Source organism: Chenopodium quinoa, unplaced genomic scaffold (assembly GCF_001683475.1).
Source record: "Chenopodium quinoa cultivar QQ74 unplaced genomic scaffold, ASM168347v1, whole genome shotgun sequence".
NCBI lineage: Eukaryota > Viridiplantae > Streptophyta > Magnoliopsida > Caryophyllales > Amaranthaceae > Chenopodium > Chenopodium quinoa.
This window is the reverse complement of record NW_018745448.1, coordinates 8798586-8820224: the sequence shown is the minus strand read 5'-3', so window position 1 is coordinate 8820224 and position 21639 is coordinate 8798586. Positions and strand designations below refer to the sequence as shown.

Here is a 21639-nt window from a genome sequence, read left to right as displayed (position 1 = left end):
TCACTTGACCAGAGTTGAGTTATTCAGTGCATGTTTTGGCATAGTTTTTTTAGTGTTTCACAGGTTTCACATTGGGATGCAGCCATTCATGTCCTGCGCTACCTTAAGGGTAGTCCGGGACAAGGTATTTTGTTATGACTTATGAAGGATTCACGCTTAATGGCATTTTGTGACAGTGATTGGGCGGTGTGCTCGTTGACTCGGCGATCCTTGACAGGTTATTTTGTGTTCTAAGGTCGTTCCCCTATTTCTTGGAAGATTAAGAAACAACCTACCGTATCAACATCCTCGGCAGAAGTCGAATACAAGTCTATGGCTTTTATTACTCGTGAATTGAAGTGGTTGATGCAATTGTTGTTTGTTCTTGGTGTCACTCGAAGCCTATGCAGTTGTTTTGTGATAGTCATTCGGCTCTTCATATACCTAAGAATCCAGTGTTTCGTGAACATACGAAGTATATTGAGGTAGATTGTCATTTTGTTCGTGATGAGTTGTTAAACGGTAATATTACTACCTCATATGTTTCGACAGATATTCATACCAAGGCCCTTGAACAACAACAGTTTGGTTTTCTCTTACGCAAGTTGGGCATTCGTGATTTACATGCTCCAACTTGAGGGGAGTATTAGAGTTTGGTTGGTTAAATATATTAATATAGTATATTTGGAAAGTTTATCTTGTTAGGAGTTTTAGGCAAGTTAGGTATTCTATTGTATTGAGTACATATATGTGTTTAATATCAATACAAAGGCTAAGCCATTTTCTCTAGTATTTCCTTGAGTTTAATACAATGCACACATTTGAACATCAATATATTTAAATTGTCCATTATTTATTCCATGGTTTTAAAACTGTGCTCAGCCTAATATCAGGTTATGTTTTCTACGAGTAACATAAATTTCAGCATCATAAATGATAAATTATTTACAATTTCAGATATCTTAATTATTAAGAATTGTATGACATGCAGATGAAATAATATTTACGTTGTTAAAACTAACTTAAAAAATTATATGATACTTGTAATAATGCTTAAGGGTGTATGTTTATTCACCTGATTTGCATTATTCTAAATTTATCTTAGGTTCTATTTGGATATGGGTAATTCATTCCAAATGATTGAATTCAAATTCAGAATTTGAATATCTGGAATTCAATTTCAATATACATGTTTGGGAAGCATTAGAATTTCAATTTTAGAATTTCAATTTAGAATTTCAACAATAACAATATATTTGGAGACAAATAAGATTTGGGAGATAAAAGATTCAATTTACAATAGTTACAACAATCAAACTATCAATAACTAATAATTGATAAGAAAGGATAAACTCCACCACAAAATTTCACAAAAAAAAAAAAGAAAAAAAGAAAAAAAGAAAAGCTCAAAGTACAGACATCCGACAAACTAGGCAAACAATGCGACTTCGCTCTTCTTTAACGATTACAGAAGCAAAAAAAATTGCATGCTAATTCTAAGAAAATTACAATCTAATCGATTTGAATCAAAATGAAAATAATACTTGAATTTATAAACCCTAATTCTACCCATAAATTATTTTTCAAATGAATTTTTTTTATTTACATGCCAAATAATATAAATTGTAAAATTAAGATGAGTCTACAACATTAAAACTTGAATCTTGCTTCAAATTGAGCAAAAAAAAAAAAAATTGTAAACATCGAGATTGTTGCAATTGCCTTCATTCTGTAGTTGATTGACGAATCTCCAAAAAAAAATTTGTTGTAGTTGAGAGCAATGGAGGAGAGAGAAACGTTGTGGTGGTGTAATGATGGTAATGGAGGAGGAGTTGAAGAGGTTAGGTAGAGAACTAGAGATATACGATGAAGGATTTAAAATGACGTAATTTTAATGATAATTTGAAATTCATAACATTAAACTTAAGTTTGGCTTGGTTTGGATTTGGGCCAAATAAAAATCCAAATTCCTAAACTTACCAAACAATGTATTTGGCCCAATTCTAGGATTTCAAATGAAATCCATGTATCCAAACAGGCCATTATTTAATTTGAATTTATTATAAATTTTTAGAATTTGTTTAATACTTATTTTACTTGTCATATGAACTAAAATTACCCTTAATAGGATTAATTATTTTTCTTAAACTTACTTAATTTATTAAATCTAAAAAAAAGTGAAAATAAGGTGAATGGAATGCCTTAGATATCATCTAAAATTTATTAAGTTTAACTATTATTATTTCACATTAAGTTAACTTAACAATAACTTCAACTCTCGTTCAACTATTATTGCTAAGCAATGACAATATCCCAGTCAATTTAGGACTAAAATTGGATCGTCGAACTTCATGACCCACCTAACGAACTCACCAACCCATCTCTAATGAAATCCAATTCAATTCAATCTAATCCAATTCAATTGCACACTTCTGCACCATTAGACTCCCATCACATGATCACAAAATTTACAATGTAAGCTAGAATGAGTCCATAACCGGATACCCCATGGACAATAATAAAACAATGTAATCAAAAATCAAAATATATTGTCTCCTAAAATAGATGGATCAAGTACAAGCAGCGCTTCTCTCTCCTCTCTTAAAAACCTCTGTTCTCTCTCCTCTGTTTCAACTTCCCCCTTTTAAACCCTAGGAGCTCGCCAAAGTTCCGGCGCCGCGGCCGTACTCCGGCGAGCCTCCTCCCCCTCTTTCTTGTTCCTTTATTTTCTTCAGTTTCTCCTCTCCTTTCATCTCAGTTCCCCCTCTTGTTTTAGGCAATTCTGATCCCCCACCCTCTAAAAGCCGAAGAAGGTGTCTCCTTCTTTCTTGAGGATTTTGATCCTAATTTGAGGTGTTTGTGTGAGCTTATCCTAGTTTATAAAGAGTTCGAGGGGAGTTTTCAGATCGTCAACTCCGACACCGTTTCCCACCTTTACGTGGAAGGTTATTGTTTATTCAAAGGGTTTCTCCGACGGTGAAACAAGGCCTAAGGGCTAGGCCTAATGCCGTCGTCATAGGTCATTGGTAAATTTGACCGTGACGGAAACGGTGAAGTTAGGGTTAGGGTTTTGTGGGTCCTTGCGCTGGAGGGGTAGGCCTAATGTCGTCGTCAAGAGAAGATCGTGACGGATACGGTGAAGTTAAGGCTACGGTTTCGAGGCCCTTGTGTTCTTGGTTTCAAATACTTCGGTTTGGACGGTGCTCTTCTCTGGTTTTTTCTCTTTCCTAAGTATGTTTTTAGTTGGTAATTATCACAGTTTACTTGTTTTAGTTTGTTTTATGGTATTTTTTAGGCCCCTTTGGTTGTTTTCCGGGCTTTTAAGTTGTTTTGGCTATAATATTATGGATGTTTGTGTGCAGAGGGAGTTAGAATCCTTTGTTAAGGATTGTGGTGTGGTTTTAGTGGTAAGAGAGTTTATAGGTTTGGTAGGTGGGGATTTGAACAAAAAGTTGGTCTTGGCTAAGGTGAAGTGTGTATGTTGTTGGAGTGGTACTAGTATGGTTTTGTTTCCCTTAGTTGTAATGATTCTTGGGATCATTACTCTTGAAATTTGTTATCTAAAGCAGGCGCCCAAACTTTGTTTTGGGGTTTCTCGAGCCTCGACGTTGTCAAAGCTTTCTTTCCAACAAGGAAAGCTATTGGTTGGAAGGTCACTAGTTCAAATGACCCGTTTGATGACCTTACTTGGTGATGAGTTGATCCCGCCACGTAAAGAAAAGCTAGCCATGGTCAAACAGTTTTGATTCTCTCCGTTGCTCTCTTTATGGTGTGTAGTATATTTTTGCTCCTTGGTTTGTTAGGAATCCCTTATCCGCGACAAGTCCGGCCAACTCAAGTTTATCTTTATTTTTAATGTCAAAGTTATTGTAAAGGCTGAAGTGTTAAAAGCCATACTTTAAGTTTTAGTTCTTATTTTGTATGTTGTAAACTCTGATTTTATAAATACATTTGCTTTTGTCAAAAAAAAAACAAAAACAAAAACAAAAATAGATGGATCACAATTCACACATTTCCATATATCACATGGCAAATCAATTATGCATTCACCACTTATTTACTTGTCATTGTCACTCTCATAATAACTCTCTAGTTTTTCCAAAAATGAAGGAATAAAATTTTAAAAACTAATTTTAGCATATACTGTTAATTTCTAAGCACTCAACAAGCAAGCAAAAAAGGGAAAATAAAGAAAAATGGGAGATGTGGCAAGTCCACCAAGTATACCAATGGTTCAACTAAGCCATGGAGGAGTGTCATTACCAATTTAGGGTTTTGGCATGGGGCCAAACCCACGAGTCCCTGACGAGGGGTCGAAAGCAGTGGCCCTCGAAGCTATTGAAGTCGGATACCGACACTTTGACACAACCCCCATCTACTTGACTGCGAAGGGTCTTGGTCAGGCTATCTCGGAGGCACTTGAACGTGGGATCGATGATTAAATCAAGAGAGGATATTTTTGTGACTTCTAAGTTGTGGTGTAGTGATGCTCATCCTCATCTTGTTGTCCCTGCTCTAAAAAGGAGTTTAGAGTACGTAATTCTTGCATATATACTTCAATTCCATGAATGATAAGTTATTACTTAGGAAAAATTGCTAGGAGTAATCCCACCTTTGGGGCATCCACGAAAAACAATCCCACCTTTGGGATATTTTTAAATAATCTGACCTTTATACTCAATCCGCTCAAAACGGTCTCAACCGGTCATGTAACATGTTATAACAAGTTACATACCCAGGCCCTAACCAGCGCCGGCGCCGACGTCGCCACTAATTCCCTCCTCTGAAAACCCTATTCTCATCCAGACCCCAACCCCCTCCTCGTCTCCCTGAACAACTAAGAACCTTCAATTCAAAACCCTTCCTCATCCCAATCCCGGCATCCTACTTCCCCCACCAAGTCCACCCCTTCCCCTGTCACTTTTTCGGCCTTGTCCCCTTCTCCTCGGCCAAATTTTTGCCTACACCACCCTTCCCATGCCTCGATTTCGTCCCCCTCCTTTTCCAGCCTTAATTTCGGTAAGAGATGTGACCGGAAAAGGGTACAGGAGTGGCGGCGATAGGCGTGAGGGAGTTGCGTTCAGCGCCGGAGGCCGGCGACCGATTTGGGTCAGTGGTAGGGCGGAGAGGTGGATAGGTTTAGGGCTGGTGGTGGTGGTTGTTTTAAATTTTTAATTAGTTTTTAAAAAGTTAGTTTTAAATAAGTTAATTAAGTTTAATTAGTAATAATTATTTCTTTATTTCCTTAAAAAAAAGAGCCCTTTCCCAAAATACAGCCACTTTTTTTTAAAATTTCCCATTATACTGTCCACGTCAGCAAATATACAAAAATCAGGAGTTTTTTTATTTTTTTTACTGTTCAAGTGAAAACCGCTAATTGAAGTGGCAGTTTTCATCTGAACTATAAAACAAATAAAAAAAAAATAAAAAACCAAGTTAAAGGCTTTGAGCATCTTCAACACCTGCATTTCTCAACCCTATCCTTCCTCTTTTTCCATAGTAAATCTTCTTTGACATATGCATGAATCTAATTCAAATATGTACTCCCTCTATTTTTAAATACTTGCTCCGTTTCTCCATGCGCGGAGTTTTAGGAGAAATTGGTGAAAGTAATAAAATATGGAGGTAGTGGGGTAGTTGAGAAAATGAAAAAATTGTGAAAAGCAAAAGTAGTGGAAGAACAGGAGGAGAGAAAGTAATATGTTGGGTCCACTAAGTGTGAGAAAGGAATTAAATATTGTAAAAGTTTTCCAAAAAAAGGAAATGGAGAAAGTATTTAAAAACGGCCGGAAAAGAAAAGTGAAGCAAGTATTTAAAAACGGAGGGAGTAGTATATAATTTAATATTCCAACCCAAAATTGAAACTGTAGTAAGTATCACTCTGTAGGGAATATTTCAAGCGTTAATCCCCTAGCTTGAACCCCACTGCTATCATACACTAAATTACGGTGGCGTCCAAAGGGAAAGAAGCTAGAGCAAAAGAGTCGCCAACAAGTTTTAGGAACTTGTAAACCGTTCACAGGGTGAAGGTTACACCCCTTAACGATCCAAGAGATTGTCAACTCCATAAGGTCTTGAACCAAATAAGGGTTCGGGGATGAAGGTACAAATCCAACCTAAAAGAGATTGAACCTGCCCTAATAATAGGCCTCTACTTTATTCTGATCGTATTCATATGCGCTTTCTAATTAACATATAATCAATAGGTTTACCCTAAACCTGTTTATCTATGTTGGTTGAATATTAATGCACAAATAAAACTATTATTGGGGATCACTTGAATTATAATCACATTAACCCTAACAAGATTAATAATTATCTTATATAGCATGATTACAAGTACAAATTCCCTTTAACATGCATAAAAAAGGTGATCAAGCAATAAAAAATAAATATCATGCAACATAATAATCATAATAATCAATAATTATAATCATAACAATCATAATTAAAAAATAATCATCATAACAATAATTATAACAATTATAATTATAAATCATAAATCATGTTAAAGCATAATAATAGCAAGATCCTAGGCATGATACTAACAAGATTAATAACAAACCCTAGCATGTCACTAAGCAATAAAAATCAAATCTTTAACCCTAACATGATACTAACATGAATAAATATTAGGAAGAACATAAAAGACATCGTACTTTTAATCATACTTGATATTAAAATTGCCCTAGACATGATACTAGGAATATCATAATAACAAACTAAGCATAAACTCTACATCATAACATCAATAAAACCATTAAAGTACTTCCTTTGATGCCTCGTACCTCTTTCTAATTGTAGACACCCGTTTGTGTCTCCCCAAAACCAAACCCAGTGATGAGTACCTTTCACGTCGAATCATAATCGAATGAAACGAAAGTGTGGAAAGGTCTAGTGTTGCGGAAAGTTTTTATTTCTGTTCTCTTCTCTCTGTTTTTTTTAAAAACTTTATTTTAAGAAAACAGCCAATAAAGTTTGGTTGGTCCATGATATGGGTCTTATAGTAGTGTAGTTGGATGGGGCTTGCAAAGACCTTTCCAACGATATATTATAAGCCCAATTCCGATGAATATTGAGGAAATTATGGCCAATTTACTAAACTGGGCCCGGTTTGAGCTTTATGTGCGGCCCAATGATCTTGGGGAGGGCCTAATGTGATTTATCATTCCTAATGCAATTAGGAATGGTTTTAGTCTTCAAGAATCTTCTAGAAGGTTCTTTTCATTCCTAATTCAATTAGCATTGATAAATTGACTTTGTTGACTTTTCAGAGTTTTAATCAAAATCAAATAGCATTTTCGAAGAAATTATATTATTTTATCCTCTAGTACGGGAAATTTATCAGATTTTCGAAAACGCGTTAAAATCCAGTTTGGCGTCCAACCCCAGGCATTGGCGCCTGGAACCAGGCTGGCGCCAGCTAGCCAAGGTTGGCGCCAACCTTGTTTTGCGTGCGTCAGGCTCTGTTTTGTTAAATTATCTTTTTTCGCTGATTTTCTCTATAAATATCGTATCAAAAACTCTGTTTTCATTCATCATCTACATCTATTATTCACCAATTCTCCTCATTCACAAGTTTTAATTAGCATTCTCTTCCATTCATCTTTCTTTCAATTCTTTCTTTGTTTTCATACAAAATTCCTCATTCAAAAGATCAAGAAACACCTAGCCATATTCGAAGTTTCCTTCGTCCTTAAACGTGAAAGGTTTTTAATTTCTGAGGGTTTGGTCCCAAATATCTCTTTCAATTATTTAATTTAATTGTTTTGATTATTATTTTCCTTGAAGTTACTAACGTGTGTATTTTGTTATTAGAAAGAGGTACGAGGCATCAAAGTAAGTGCTTTAATGGTTTTAATTGATGTTATGATGTAGAAATCATGTTTATATTGTTATTATTATATTCCTAGTATCATGTCTAGGGTATTTTTAATATTGAATATGATTCCTATGATGCTTCCTATGCTCTTCCTAATATTTATGATTGTTAGTATCATGTTAGGGTTAAAGATTTGATTTTTATTTGCTTAGTGACATGTTAGGGTTTGTTATTAATCTTGTTAGTATCATGCCTAGGATCTTGCTTCTATTATGCTTTAATATTAACATGAACATGATTATGATTATATTTGTTATGATTTATGATGATTTTAATTATTATTATGATAATTTATTATTATGTTGCTTGATTTTTTTTTATTGCTTGATCACCTTTATTGCATGTTAAAGGGAATTTTATACTTGTAATCACGCTTAATAAGATAATTAATAATCTTGTTTAGGGTTAATGTGATTATAAATTCAAGTGATCGCCAATAATAGTTTATTTGTGCATTATATTCAACCAACATAGATAAACATGTTTAGGGTTAATCTAATGATTGCATGTTAATTAAAAAGCGCACATGAATACGATCAGAATAAAGTAGAGGCCTATTATTAGGGCAGGTTCAATCTTTTTTAGGTTGGATTTGTACCTTCATCCCCGGACCCTTATTTGTTTCATGACCTTATGGAGTTGACGATCTCTTGGATTGTTAAGGGGTGTAACCTTCATCCTATGAACGGTTTACAAGTTCCTTAAAAACTTGTTGGCGACTCTTTTGCTCTATCTTCTTCCCTTTTGGACGCCACCGTACTTTAGTGTATGATCACAGTGGGGTTCGAGCTAGTGGGATTTTAAAAGCTTGAAATTATTCCCTACACTAATAACAAAATACACACGTTAGTAAATTCAAGGAAAATAATAAACAAACAATTAAATTAAATAATTGAAAGAGAGATTTGGGACCAAACCCTTAGAAATTAAACCTTTCACGTCTAGGGCGAAGGCAACTTCGAATATGGCTAGGTGTTTCTAGATCTAATGAATGCGGAATTTTTATATTTGAGAGAAGCTAGTTTAGAAAAGAGAGAGAGAGAGAGAGACTAATCAAGAGAATCTTGATGAGAGTTGGTTAATCAAAATTGGTTATAGATGATTGTTGATGAAAACTGGTTATCAAAAAAGGAGTTTTTAATATGTTATTTATAGAGAAAATCAGCCAAAAAGATAAAATATCAAAACAGAGTCTGGCGCACATAAAATTGAACCAGCGCCAACATTAGCGCCAGGAGCCAAGCGTAGCGCCAGGCACTACAGCTGGCGTTTGTCGCTGATCTGGAATTTCACGCGTTTTCTTAAAATCAGATAAAAATTGCCGTACAGGAGGATAAAATCGTATTTCCCTCAAAAATGCTCTTTGATTTTAATTAAAACTCTAAAAAGTCAACAAAAGTCAATTTATCAATGCTAATTGAATTAGGAATGAAAATAACCTTCTAGAAGAATCTAGAAGACTAAAACCATACCTAATTGCATTAGGAATGATAAATCATATTAGGCCCTCCCCAGATCATTGGGCCGCACATGAGGCTCAAACCGGGCCCAGTTTATTAAATTGGCCATAACTTCCTCAATATTCATCGGAATTGGGCTTATAATATATCAAAGCTCTTGTCAAGCCCCATCCAACTACACTACTATTGGACCCATATCATGAACCAACCAAATTGGATTGGCTGTTTTCTTAAAATAAATTTTCAAAAACAGATAGAAGAAAAAAGAATTAAAACTATCCGCAACACTAAACTTTCCACACTTTCACTTCATTCGATTATGATTCGACGTGAAAGGTACTCATCACCGGGTTTGGTTTTGGGGAGACACAAATGGGTGTCTACACACTCACATACATTTTTCTCAACGAAAACCATCCCTGAAACCATCACTTGTCAATCAAACTCCATTTATTTCCAAATTCATCTCTCACATCTTTCTCTCAATTCTAATTTCATTCATCAAACTTACGATTCTGATAATTATTTGACAATCATAATAATTCAATTGAAAAAAAAAACGTTAAGGCAACTAACTAACAATTCACCAACAAAATTAGGATAAATTAAAACAGTAGCAGAATTGTCGCAGGAGCGGCTCGATGGTGGAGGTTAGTCGGCGGCGGATTGCTCCTGCCATGGTGATTGAGGCGCTCTCCTTAACATACTAGAACTCTAGAAGGTTGGTTGGCTGTAGAGATTTAGAGCGAAGAAAGGAAACTTGCTTCGCTTAAAATTGATACCAAGTATAAACCGCTACTTGAAGTAGCGGTTTTGCAATAAAACAGTAAATAAAAAAAGTCATACTAAACCGATGACGTGGACGGTATAGTGGGAAATTTTTAAAAAATAGCTGTATTTTGGGAATTAGATAAAAAAAATCAACATTTTTTAGGGAAAGAATCCAAAAAAAAAGTAATAATTATTTCTTCAAAAAAAAATAAAAGTAAAAGTTTTTTTCTTGACCAATAACGTTGTGACATGTGTAGATTAGGGTTAATTAAAAATAAAATTACCTAATCAACCGGTTACAAGTCACTTGGGACCATTTTGAGCAGATTTAGTATAATGGTCGGAATATTTAAAAATATCCCAAAGGTGGGATTATTTTTCGCGGATGCCCCAAAGGTGGGATTATTCCCATCAATTTTTCCTATTGCTTATTAACAAAGTTACACATTATATTATATTCGTTCCAAATCAAATATACTTTGTACTTTGTTAGTGCGACTTTTAATCAATGGCATTTGGTGGGTTAAGTGTGGCCCAAATTCCATAGCCCAATTCATTATATGTCAAGGTTTGTACAAAATTCTAAAATAATCGAGAAATTGATGGAGAATGGTGGAAGAATCTAGAAGCAATGAATGGTCAAGAAAGTTCTATATTTATGTGGACAACTGTGTAAAGAAAATTCCACACACTTCCTCCACCTCCTTACATCACCTATAAATATAAGGTGTTGGGCATCATTTGGAGTATGTTTCCACCTATATATCCTTCAATACTCTGATACTCTCATACACTCTATGAGTGTCCCTCCATGCTTAGAGAGAATTTACCTACAAATACTACTTTCTAAGATAACTATCATGATCGGAGTTTCTACCAACACACAATCTCCATAATCCACTATTCATTATTTGTATTACTCCTTTGTGAGTTACTATAGTGAGAGTTTCTTGTAATACTCACCTTTTCAAGGGTTTTTGTACTCTCCTATTTTTCATATAGTGGATTATTTCGACACTCGTCGTTCGTGGGTTTTTTTATAATTTTTCCCACGTTAAATATTGTGTATCCAATTTGAATCTACTTATATTGGCTTTATCTATCTCCTTATTATTTATCAATCTCTACATCCTTAATTTGCTTCCGTTGTACAATCATCAACCCTAAGATCATTTAATTAACTTTGAATTAGTTAGTGAGATTAGATAATTATTAATCTTTTTTAAAATAAAATTTATATTTTACATTGATGAATGAGAATTTGAGATTAGTTCACATTAAACATGCATGATAAAATGAGAATTGATCAGCAATATTAGAAACTAGAACTAACATCATTTAAAATTGCATGTTATAGTATTGTTGATAATATAGTGGTTGTAACTTTGTATGTTAAAATGAAAAGCTAAAATAAGCAATTTGGATCGATAGATTCATCATAAATATTGGGTTCACTGAAAGCAACACTGGTAATAAAGTTGTGTTCTCCCCTAACTATTGAAAAATTACTTGAATAAACTAATTACGAAATATTAGACATGAAAAATTGACTTATACAATTATAAATTTTATTGGCTTCGAACTTAGTTTATTAGAACACACTTATTGGAATTGTGAATCAAAATTGATTATCCTTTATTGACAATGAAATTGTCTAAATATTTTCATATTAGTTTTCGTGAAAAAACTTATGTGAGGATAAATATAAAGAGCCTAAACCTTAGCTTGCAAACCTTTGTTGTTAGGAAGCATTTAGTGTCTTGATATATATGAATTAAAAGGTTATGTTAATTTAATTTAATTTGTCTTAAATTACGTACGAGTACCTTTTTAACCTTTTTTTTAAACAATCATCTAACACATTAATTGAAACCTAACTTTTGAGAAGCTTGTGTCTCAAAAAAAATATATATATATACAACCTATCAATTATAAAATTTATGACAAAATCATGCACTGAAGTATTGAAACCAGAGCATGTGATGATGTCGAGTGTTGTTGAAGGATTTATATTTTCGTCAAGTGCAAATACTAGATATATAATGGACCAAATTATGAAGATAATTAAGTTCGTTCTTTTGGGACGTCATTATCTGTTGCTAGACGTGATCAATGATCTTTGGGCTAGTCAAATACTCTAAAGCTCAATCGAATGGATTCTATAAGGTCACACAAAAGGAAGATGGATTGACAAAATAAGGAAGCCCATTATTGTGCATCGTGGAGTGGCCGACCAAATGGGTTTTAAATACAAATTTTTTGCCTACACTCAAATGCAGGTAGCACTACCTGCACACCCTTTCTCTTTCTAATGACGTCATTTTCAGTTTTTCAACTTCGGATCACATGAAAAATGTTCATTTTTATATATGTAAATGTTCAATTTTGCATCATTAAATGTTCAATTTTGTTAATACGACGTACTATTTTCAAATTTTTTGTTAAATAATTTTTTTATTAATTTGCCTTGTTATTTAATTAATTTAATAAATTTCGTGAAAAAATATCTTTCAATAATAAAAGTAATTCAATTACAATAAAAATATTATTTTAAATAAATATATATTTATTGTCTCTTAAGCATAAAAGGGAACTTTTTTTCTCAACTTTTTTAATGTAGATATAAATAATTTAATAAATAAAAATAAAAACTTCAAGGGAAAATTTTTAAAAAAATTAAACTTAAATAATGTACGTATTACATATGTGCTTTACAAATTAAACATCGTCTTTTGATTTAATACATTTAGTGTGAATAAAGATACTACTATATAGAATCATCCTCCTTGTTGTATGATGTTTGTGTGCTTTTCTTGATACATATTTTTTTTTCTCAATATATTTATTATCGTCTTCAACTTTTTATTTAATTATCCATCCCGTGTAATAAGAGAATTTTTTAAAAAGAATACGTTAGTACTAATAAATGCACGCCATAAACAAAGCAAGATAATATAATAAGCATTTACAAATACAAATTTGAACACATTGCTAGAAAAAACATAATTTAGTATGAGAATGAACAAATATTAAAATCTAAATAAACATCTTTCAATATAAAAATGAACTAAGTATTAAAAGTCAACCAAACATCTTTTAATACGGTAATGAACAAATATTGAAATTTAATTGAGCATTTTTCTGATAACAAACAAGTATTAAAATAAAAACAAATACTTCGTATCTTTTAATGTGAGAATGAACATGTTTAGATACGAGAATGAACAAGTATTAAATTGCAAATGAACATCTTTCAATATGAAAATGAACATGTATTAAATTTCAAATGAATATTCTTTAACACATATATATGAGAATAAACATGTATCAAGTTTAATTAAAATATCAATGTGAAAATGACCATAAATAAAAATAAATTACATCTAAAATGAATAATTAGAATAGATTTAATTTATTAGCCAAAATTCACCACATAAGAGTTTTAATTAAAGAATTAAGTTATAATAATTAATAATGGATTATTCAATTCCATTAATAAATTGATAATTTGTCTTTATATTTGACCATTATTCCTTCTACAAATGAACATGAATTCCATTTAAATGAACATTTACTGTAGCTTAAATTTACTATCTAAAATTCTCCAACTATCCGTTTTAATTAAAGAATGAAGTAATATTACTTGATTATTGACGTTTTGATTCCACAAGTCACATTTATATATCTTTAATTTTAATGATATATAATTTGAATATTATTCCTTCTACAATTGAACATGAATTCATCCTAAAATGAACATATACTATAGATTACATTTCATGTATAGAAAAAAATCAGTAAATAAAATTTTAATTAATGAATTGAAATAAGCAATATTAATTGATAATTGAGGTTTCGATCCATAATCTAATTGATAATTCATCTTTAGTTTTAAATTTTTAATTATTATAATTTCAACATTAATCATTCTACAAATGAACATAAAGTCCATCTAAAATGAACATTTATAATATATTAAATTTACACGAAATATATATGAGCAACTATTACTCCCTTCCTCCCGTCCATACAACTGTATAGCCCCCCTAGTGCAAGGTGGCGCACGGTGGTGGTGTGGTGGTGTTCGTGGTCGGTTTCCTCCTCCCCTCTCAGTAGAAAGTGGTTCGAAGTGTTCGTGCTCAACTACCTAGCAGTAGTGGAGGTTCAATCCTATCCCGTGCACTAAGTAGAGGAGCAACGCTTGGGGCTCTATTATCTCCCTAATTGACAGTCATCTCTTGTGGAAATCACCCGTCAAAGGTATGTATATGTGATTTTTTATGTGTTATGCTTGTAGATCCTATTTAGGTGCAAACGAATATGATTCGTGAAATTCCGCATTATAGTACCTAAATCCCTACATTTGGTACATTTATAGGGCTTTGAATTTGGAATACCTATGATACATTAGCCAGTAAGTGGAAAGCCAATACCACCAAAGTTAGGGGTGTCCATTCGGTTTTTGGTTTGGATTTAGCCCAAATCCAATCCGATCCGAAATAAATTTCGGTTTTTAATTTTCAAATCCAATCCGATTCAAATTACATACCAAGTCCAATCCGATCCAATCTGAAAATCCGAATTAAAATACGTTGCTGATTTTTTTTGTTGGGTCTAATGCGATTATAAAAATAAAATTGCAATAATAAAATTCAATTCTTGAAAGTATAGTAGTACATGATTTATACAAGTATTGAAAACATAGGTTTACATAATTAATATTATTATAATCATAAACATAGTTTAACATGATTAATATAACAATATCTGATTGTAAAATAACGCTTTTATAATTCGGTTATTTCGGTTTTTTGGATCCGAACAAGGTCAATATGATCCAATCCGAAAATCTGAATTTTAAAAAAAATTCAATCTGATCCAATCCGATTTAAAAGTTGGATCCCATCCAATTGATAATTCAGTTTGGATTGGATTGGATTGGTTTTTATCCGAATAATACACACCTCTAACCAAAGCTAAGTATCCCCTACAGGAGGAAGATTTCCTACCATTAGACCTTAAGCTAAGGTGTTTGGACGGCCATGGAAGACAGGAAGAGTACCAAAGGCTAGGCCTCACTAAGGCAATCAACGAGTGCAATTTCACTCGTAAAAAGCTCAAGCAACTTCTAGCCATAGCCACCATCCCACTTGCAGTCAATCAGGTGAGTTATAATCAACATTCTTGCTATTAACTAAACACATATTGACGTACAATGCACAAGTATATAAGTGCATTACATACATAGAAATCATAATCGTTTTGACAATGCACAAATATACAAATTAGAATTAAACAATAAAGTTTGATCATAAAATCAAATGTAATGTATAATATTAGAATGAATGGAAAATAAAATGGCTATAGAAAAGTTCAAAATAAAGTATGGATTTTAACAATTTGTATATATACCTTCTTTTCTTTAAATATAAATTAAAAACACATTATTTTCCACTTCACTTCTACTCTCTTAAAAATTATAAATAAGTACAAAATTATATAGTTAAAATATTTGTATTGAAATTTATGCCACTGTGCTAAATCTTAATATACTTATACTTGTATATTATTATGTTATTGTATCAATTCACGACGCAGTAATATTTAAGTTTATGGTCAAAGTTCATACTCGGAAAATCATTGCATATGTTTAGAATATAGACAATGGTACTCCATATAATCATTCTTAATATGGTATGTCGTTACTAGTACTCTTGACCATGTTTGTTTTATTTGAACCTCCGGAAATAAATGGAAATTGAAGACTATCGGAGAGGAAAAGACATAACAAAAATGTGTGGCAAATTTTGAAAAAGGTCGAAGTTAATCCTAAATGGCAACAAAAGGAACTCATAAAATTTTGCAAGACCAATGGAATCTTGGTGATAGCACACTCACCATTGGGCAGTCCTCTTGAGGAGCACAAGTTGGTGATGGAGAATAATGTATGTTCTCCAAGAAATTGCAAAAGCCAAAGGAAAATCTGTTGCACAGATAGGTGATTCATTCATATTATGATCCCTAATTTTTGTTACTTCTTTTATCATTATATTCTTTTTGGTATCACCTTCAATAAAAAATTTCATTCAATTATGACTACATGTTCGGGATCACTGACAAGTTTGATCACATAGTGAATTGAGAATCTATCAAACCATGTTGATTATTGCTTGTTACATTAAGAAAAAAAAAATTGAAATCAATCCCACATTTTCTGCTTTTTTTTTTTTTTTTTTGAAAACAAGCTAAGCTCATATATTAATTAGCAACAATACGGTCCATAAGTACATACGGAGCAACTTCTTGAGGACAATGATTAACCCAAGATTGCTCGATACCAAAAGGAATAAGCTTAGCTAGATAATGCGCAACACAATTGCCGTCACGCTTGACATGAGACCACGAAACAGATTTAAACGTGGAGCACAAAAGGATAATATCACCAAGGACTTTATCAATGTCAGCCGAGAGCACAGTACCCTTAGACAGTTTGTCAATGATGAATTTGCAATCAGATTCAAGGATTATCTCATCCAACTTGAGCTTCTTACCCATCTTCAATGCTAGCATGAGCTTCTTACCCACATTTTCTGCATACTTACATGTACTTAGGTGTATTTGCGCTATTGGAGTTATGTGTATGGAGTTGTGGTATTTCATTTTTATTTATTTTTTCATTTAATGCTTTTTGCTAATTTCTAAATTTCAAATCAACAAAAAAATATAATCACATGATTAAAATAATGCTCTTTTTTACTGCATCATATACGCCTACATGTATAACAAATGTTATATGATTTACACGAACATATCCATTCATCGTTGAACAAGTCAGTAGTGAACAATTAACAATAACAAACTAGCTAAAAAAAAACTAGCCAAGAAACCAGCTACTAATGAATTTGTGCTCTACATGCAAGCATGGTTCATTGGTATTATTAAGATTGCATTGAGATGGGGATATGACTATATGAGCAAGGCATAGCAATAGTGGTGAGTAGTTTTATCAAGGAATGGATGATAGAAAACCTTCAAATATTTGACTGGGAATTGAGCTCAGAAGACAGCGAGAAGATTGGTAAAATCCCACAAGGTAGAACATTGACTGGATTGGATTACCTTTCACCCATTGGGCCTTACCGCACATTCCAGGAGCTTTGGGATGGAGATCTTCAATTTGAGACCACTTTACTAATAAATAAGCATGTGAGATGTGACAAATTGCACTTGATGTCCTACATTTTATTTTTCTTTTTTCTTTTTTTTTTTGACACAATGTCCTACAATTAATTATTGTTATGTTGTAATTTTAATAATTGTCATGATCTTGCTTAGAGCTGTCAATTCGGGTAAACGGGTCGGGTTTGGGTCGGGTGAACTCGGGTCGGGTCAATTCGGGTTAATGTCGTAACCTATGTGGGTCAGGTTCGGGTTGGGTCATGCTTGAGTCGGGTCATACATTTTATCGGGTTTGGGTCAGGTTTAGGTCGGGTTCATAACAGGTCAGGTTCCATTTGGGTCGGGTGAACAATAGGTCGGGTTTAATTCGGGTTTTCACGGGTTAAAATAGGTTAGGGTAATTCTCGGGTTTGAGTTGGGTTTGGTTCAAGTCTATAATTTGCGGGTTAGAATCAGGCCGGGTTTGAGTGGGTTCGGTTCAAGTCAATAATTTGCGGGTTATAATCAAGTCGGGTCATTCTCGAGTTTATGTCGGGTTCGGTTCAAGTCAATAATTTACGGGTTATAATTAGGTTGGGTCATTTCCAAGTCGAGTCATTCTTGGGTTCAATTCGGGTTATGTTCTAGTCAATGATTTCCGAGTTACAATCAGGTCAGGTCATTTTCAAGTTGGGTCATATTCAAGTTTAACTAACAAGGTGGTCTAAATTGAATTTAAGGTGATTTGAAATCAGGTCAGGAACAATTTGGGTTGAATTTAGGTCGGGTCAATAACAAGTCATGTTGATTTTGGGTCGGGTGAGTAACAGATCGGGTTGAATTTTTGGGTCGGGTTAGTAATAGGTTGAGTAAAATTCGAGTCGGTTCAATAACAAGTCGGGTTGAATTTGGGTCGGGTCAATAACAAGTCGGGTTGATTTCGGGTCGGATTTGTAATAGGTCGGGTTACATTCGGGTCGAGTAAAGAACGGGTCAGGTTGAATTCAAGTCGAGTTAGTAACAAGTTGGGTTAAATTTGGGTTTTGATGGGCTAAATCGAGTTTGGGTCAATTTCGGTTCAAGTCGGCTTCGGTTCAGGTTAATAATCTACAGGTTACATTTGGGTCGGGTCATCTCCAGGTCGGTTCATGTTTGGGTTCGGGTCTCACATACTCAGGTCAATTGGGGTCTAGGGTTTGTTTTAGGTCGAGTCAGGTAGGGTTTGGGTCACTATTTTTCGGGTTCAGATGGGTCAGTTAATTTCGGATCGGGTCAGCTATTAACAGCTCTAATCTTACTCCTGACTATAGTCCTATATCCATATGTGTAACTTATGTAAATAAGTTGTTAATTTATTTCATAATTGTACAAGGCTCCAAAGGACAAGATTGGTATTATTGTTGTAGTTTGAATATTTTTCCTAATTAATAATGAAACTCTATACATGATACTGATCAAGATGTCACGCAATATGAAATAAGCTTGACAACGCAACAAATTTAGTCATTTGTATGTCTAGAAGAGACTTCATACTTAATTTATTGGTGATAATCAAAGTAACTCTTCAGACTTATAAAGTATTTTTTATTTTTCCCTTATAACGTAAGACCACTCACATGAGATTATAAACAGGTATATACAAGATGTTGTTCTACTCTACCTTTGAATATGATTGTGGTCTAGACTCAACCAACCATGACTAAAAGATCAAACATATGATCATGAAATTGGCAGCATCAATTGATCAATTGAAAGTTGTACATGCACGAGTTCAAATTAAAATGCTACATGTGTCCTCTGTTACTCTCACATGTTAGTAACAATTACATATATATCAAATCTAACAAATCCAACATTAACGTGGCACTTGGCTCCCACAAAATACAACCCAAAGAAAAAGGTACTTGTACCCAATTAGGCAATTACCCCACAAACTTGTGATCATCAATAATAAAGACACTACACTCAGCTTACTAGCTACTCTTACTACAACACTAAACAAAAAATCAGGGGAAATTTAGAGTAGGGAAGAAAAAAACATGGCAAGTGAGGCAACTTCACCAAAAATTCCAACAATTCAGCTAAGTCATGGTGGAGTGTCAATGCCTGTTTTGGGTCTAGGCATGGCCTAGAACCCTCCGGTACCCGATGAAGTAACAAAAGATGTCGTGTTAGACGCGGTGGAAGTAGGCTACCGGCACTTTGACACGGCTACCATCTATTTCACTGAAAAGGCTCTAGGGAAGGGCATTTCTGAGTTGCTTAAACGTGGGATGGTTAAGTCAAGAGAGGACCTCTTTATCACTTCTAAGTTGTGGGTTAGTGTTGGACATCCTAACCTTGTTGTTCCTGCTCTCAAAACTAGCCTACAGTAAGTTGTTCCTTATACTTCAAACAATTGTTTTTTCCAATAAACTATTGTATGATAGATTAAATTTGTCGTCCCTTTAGAACACATATGATTAAAGTTCATTCTAACTTTCTAAGGAATTAGGTTGAAATTATGTGATTATCTTCCCTTAGATTGATTTAACATTTATGTTAAAAGAGACGGATCACAAGGGCGGATCTAGAATTTACTTATAGATCGGGCCGAAGTTATAAAGTATTTCAATTAATAAAGCCACCACAAGGGAAAAAAAAAAAAGAAATGTGCAAACAAAAGGGAATTGAACCCTTGACCTTCCATATCTATACATTAAGTTACTAATCAATTATAAAACTTATACATTTTACACAAATTTTTTTATTTATATGCATCAAAATCTAGGCATAGGGGGTGCCAAGGCCTGGGTAGGCCCCCCTAGATCCACCTATGACGGATCAGACTAGTTTTTCTAGAGAAAATACAAGTTGATCTTTGAGATCAACAAATTTTGTTTATCACATGACATTCTCATAAATAAATTAAAAACTTTTTCCTTAAAAGTGGGCCCCGCAATACTAAATAAATAATTTAATGAAATGTCATGTAATGAACAAATAATTTTTGTTTTTCACGAAGATTGATTTGAGTTTCCTTGTGTTTCTCGAAGAATACTAAAAACCAAAATTAAGATGCATATTATAAACGAGTAGTTCATTTTGGATGGGAGGGAATACAACATTAGTATAACCTAGCCTTAATTGATCTTGAAATAGTATATGTAACCAGTAACTACTTCATACTATTGTTGGAATACAAAATCAGTAAAACCTAGCATTAAATTATCTTGGAATAGCCTTAATTTTCCAAGAAATAAAGGTAGCTTACATTATTGTTTCTATCCTTTATACAGGAACATGAAGTTGGACTACTTGGATCTATACCTTATACATTGGCCTGTAAGCGCCAAGCCAGGACCACCCGCCTATCCCATTAAGAAGGACGAGTTCCTTCCTTTTGACATCAAGGGTGTGTGGACTGCCATGGAAGAGTGCCAACGACTTGGCGTCGCCAAAGCCATTGGTGTTAGCAATTTTACAAAAAAGAAGCTTAAACAGCTTATGGCAACTGCAACCATACCACCAGCAGTCAACCAGGTGAGTCCTCTACGTTATAATTTGTATAATGTATTACTCCCTCCGTCTCAAAATAATTGCTGGCATTTGTGTTGCAAGGCCACTAGCCTACTTGCTCCATAAATGTAATGTGATTCGGGTTTACTTTGAATACATATAACATTATCACAAATACTCAGATTTATAGCTAAAATTGTTTAAAGATTCATATATAAGATCAATATAACAATGTTATACTGTCAAAATATTTGTAAAGGTGGAAGTTAACCCTACATGGCAACAAAAGGAACTAATAGACTTCTGCAAGGAGAAAAGAATAATAGTAACAGCATACTCGCCGTTGGGTGGCCCTCTTGGAGGACACAACGGAGTAATGGGATCCGATATACTCAAAGACATAGCAAAGGCTAAAGGAAAGAGTGTTGCTCAGGTACTTTTCTTCAAATCATCATACATTGGAGTAGTTAGGCTCTCTTATAACATCTTATTTAGTCCTTTATACTCAGAAGTCCCCTAACAAGTTATTGTTTGTAGGTTGCACTGAGGTGGGCATATGAGCTTGGCATTACAGTCGTCGTGAAGAGCTTCAATAAAGACAGGATGAAACAGAACCTTGAAATTTTCGACTTTGAACTGAGCTCAGATGACCATGAGAGGATTTGTTGTATCCCACAAGGCAGGACATGTGATGGACTGGATTACACTTCACCTTTAGGTCCTATATATACAATTGAGGAGCTTTGGGATGGTGAAAACTGATTGCCATAATTTCTAGCCCATAAGTTCTTGCTTCCTTAGTTCGCAATTTAGGACTGTTTAAAACTCGCTTTATCAAGTGTTTAGTAGTTACTATATTTATGAATAAGTTGTGAACAAGTCATGGTAATT

The 21639-nt window shown here is 33.7% G+C and overlaps 1 protein-coding gene and 1 pseudogene across 1 annotated transcript; both read left to right on the top strand.

Moving 5' to 3' along the window:
• The first annotated feature begins 1759 nt into the window (after nucleotides 1–1759).
• On the top strand, nucleotides 1760–17664 carry LOC110713770 (annotated as a pseudogene).
• A 1397-nt stretch (nucleotides 17665–19061) lies between these two features.
• LOC110713857 (non-functional NADPH-dependent codeinone reductase 2-like) lies at nucleotides 19062–21628 on the top strand. The gene is made up of 4 exons (XM_021892295.1): nucleotides 19062–19621; nucleotides 20529–20772; nucleotides 21008–21181; nucleotides 21286–21628. The coding sequence occupies exons 1-4, from the start codon at nucleotides 19524–19526 to the stop codon at nucleotides 21508–21510; spliced, it is 741 nt and encodes a 246-aa protein (XP_021747987.1). The 5' UTR covers nucleotides 19062–19523; the 3' UTR covers nucleotides 21511–21628.
• Nucleotides 21629–21639: the final 11 nt, after the last annotated feature.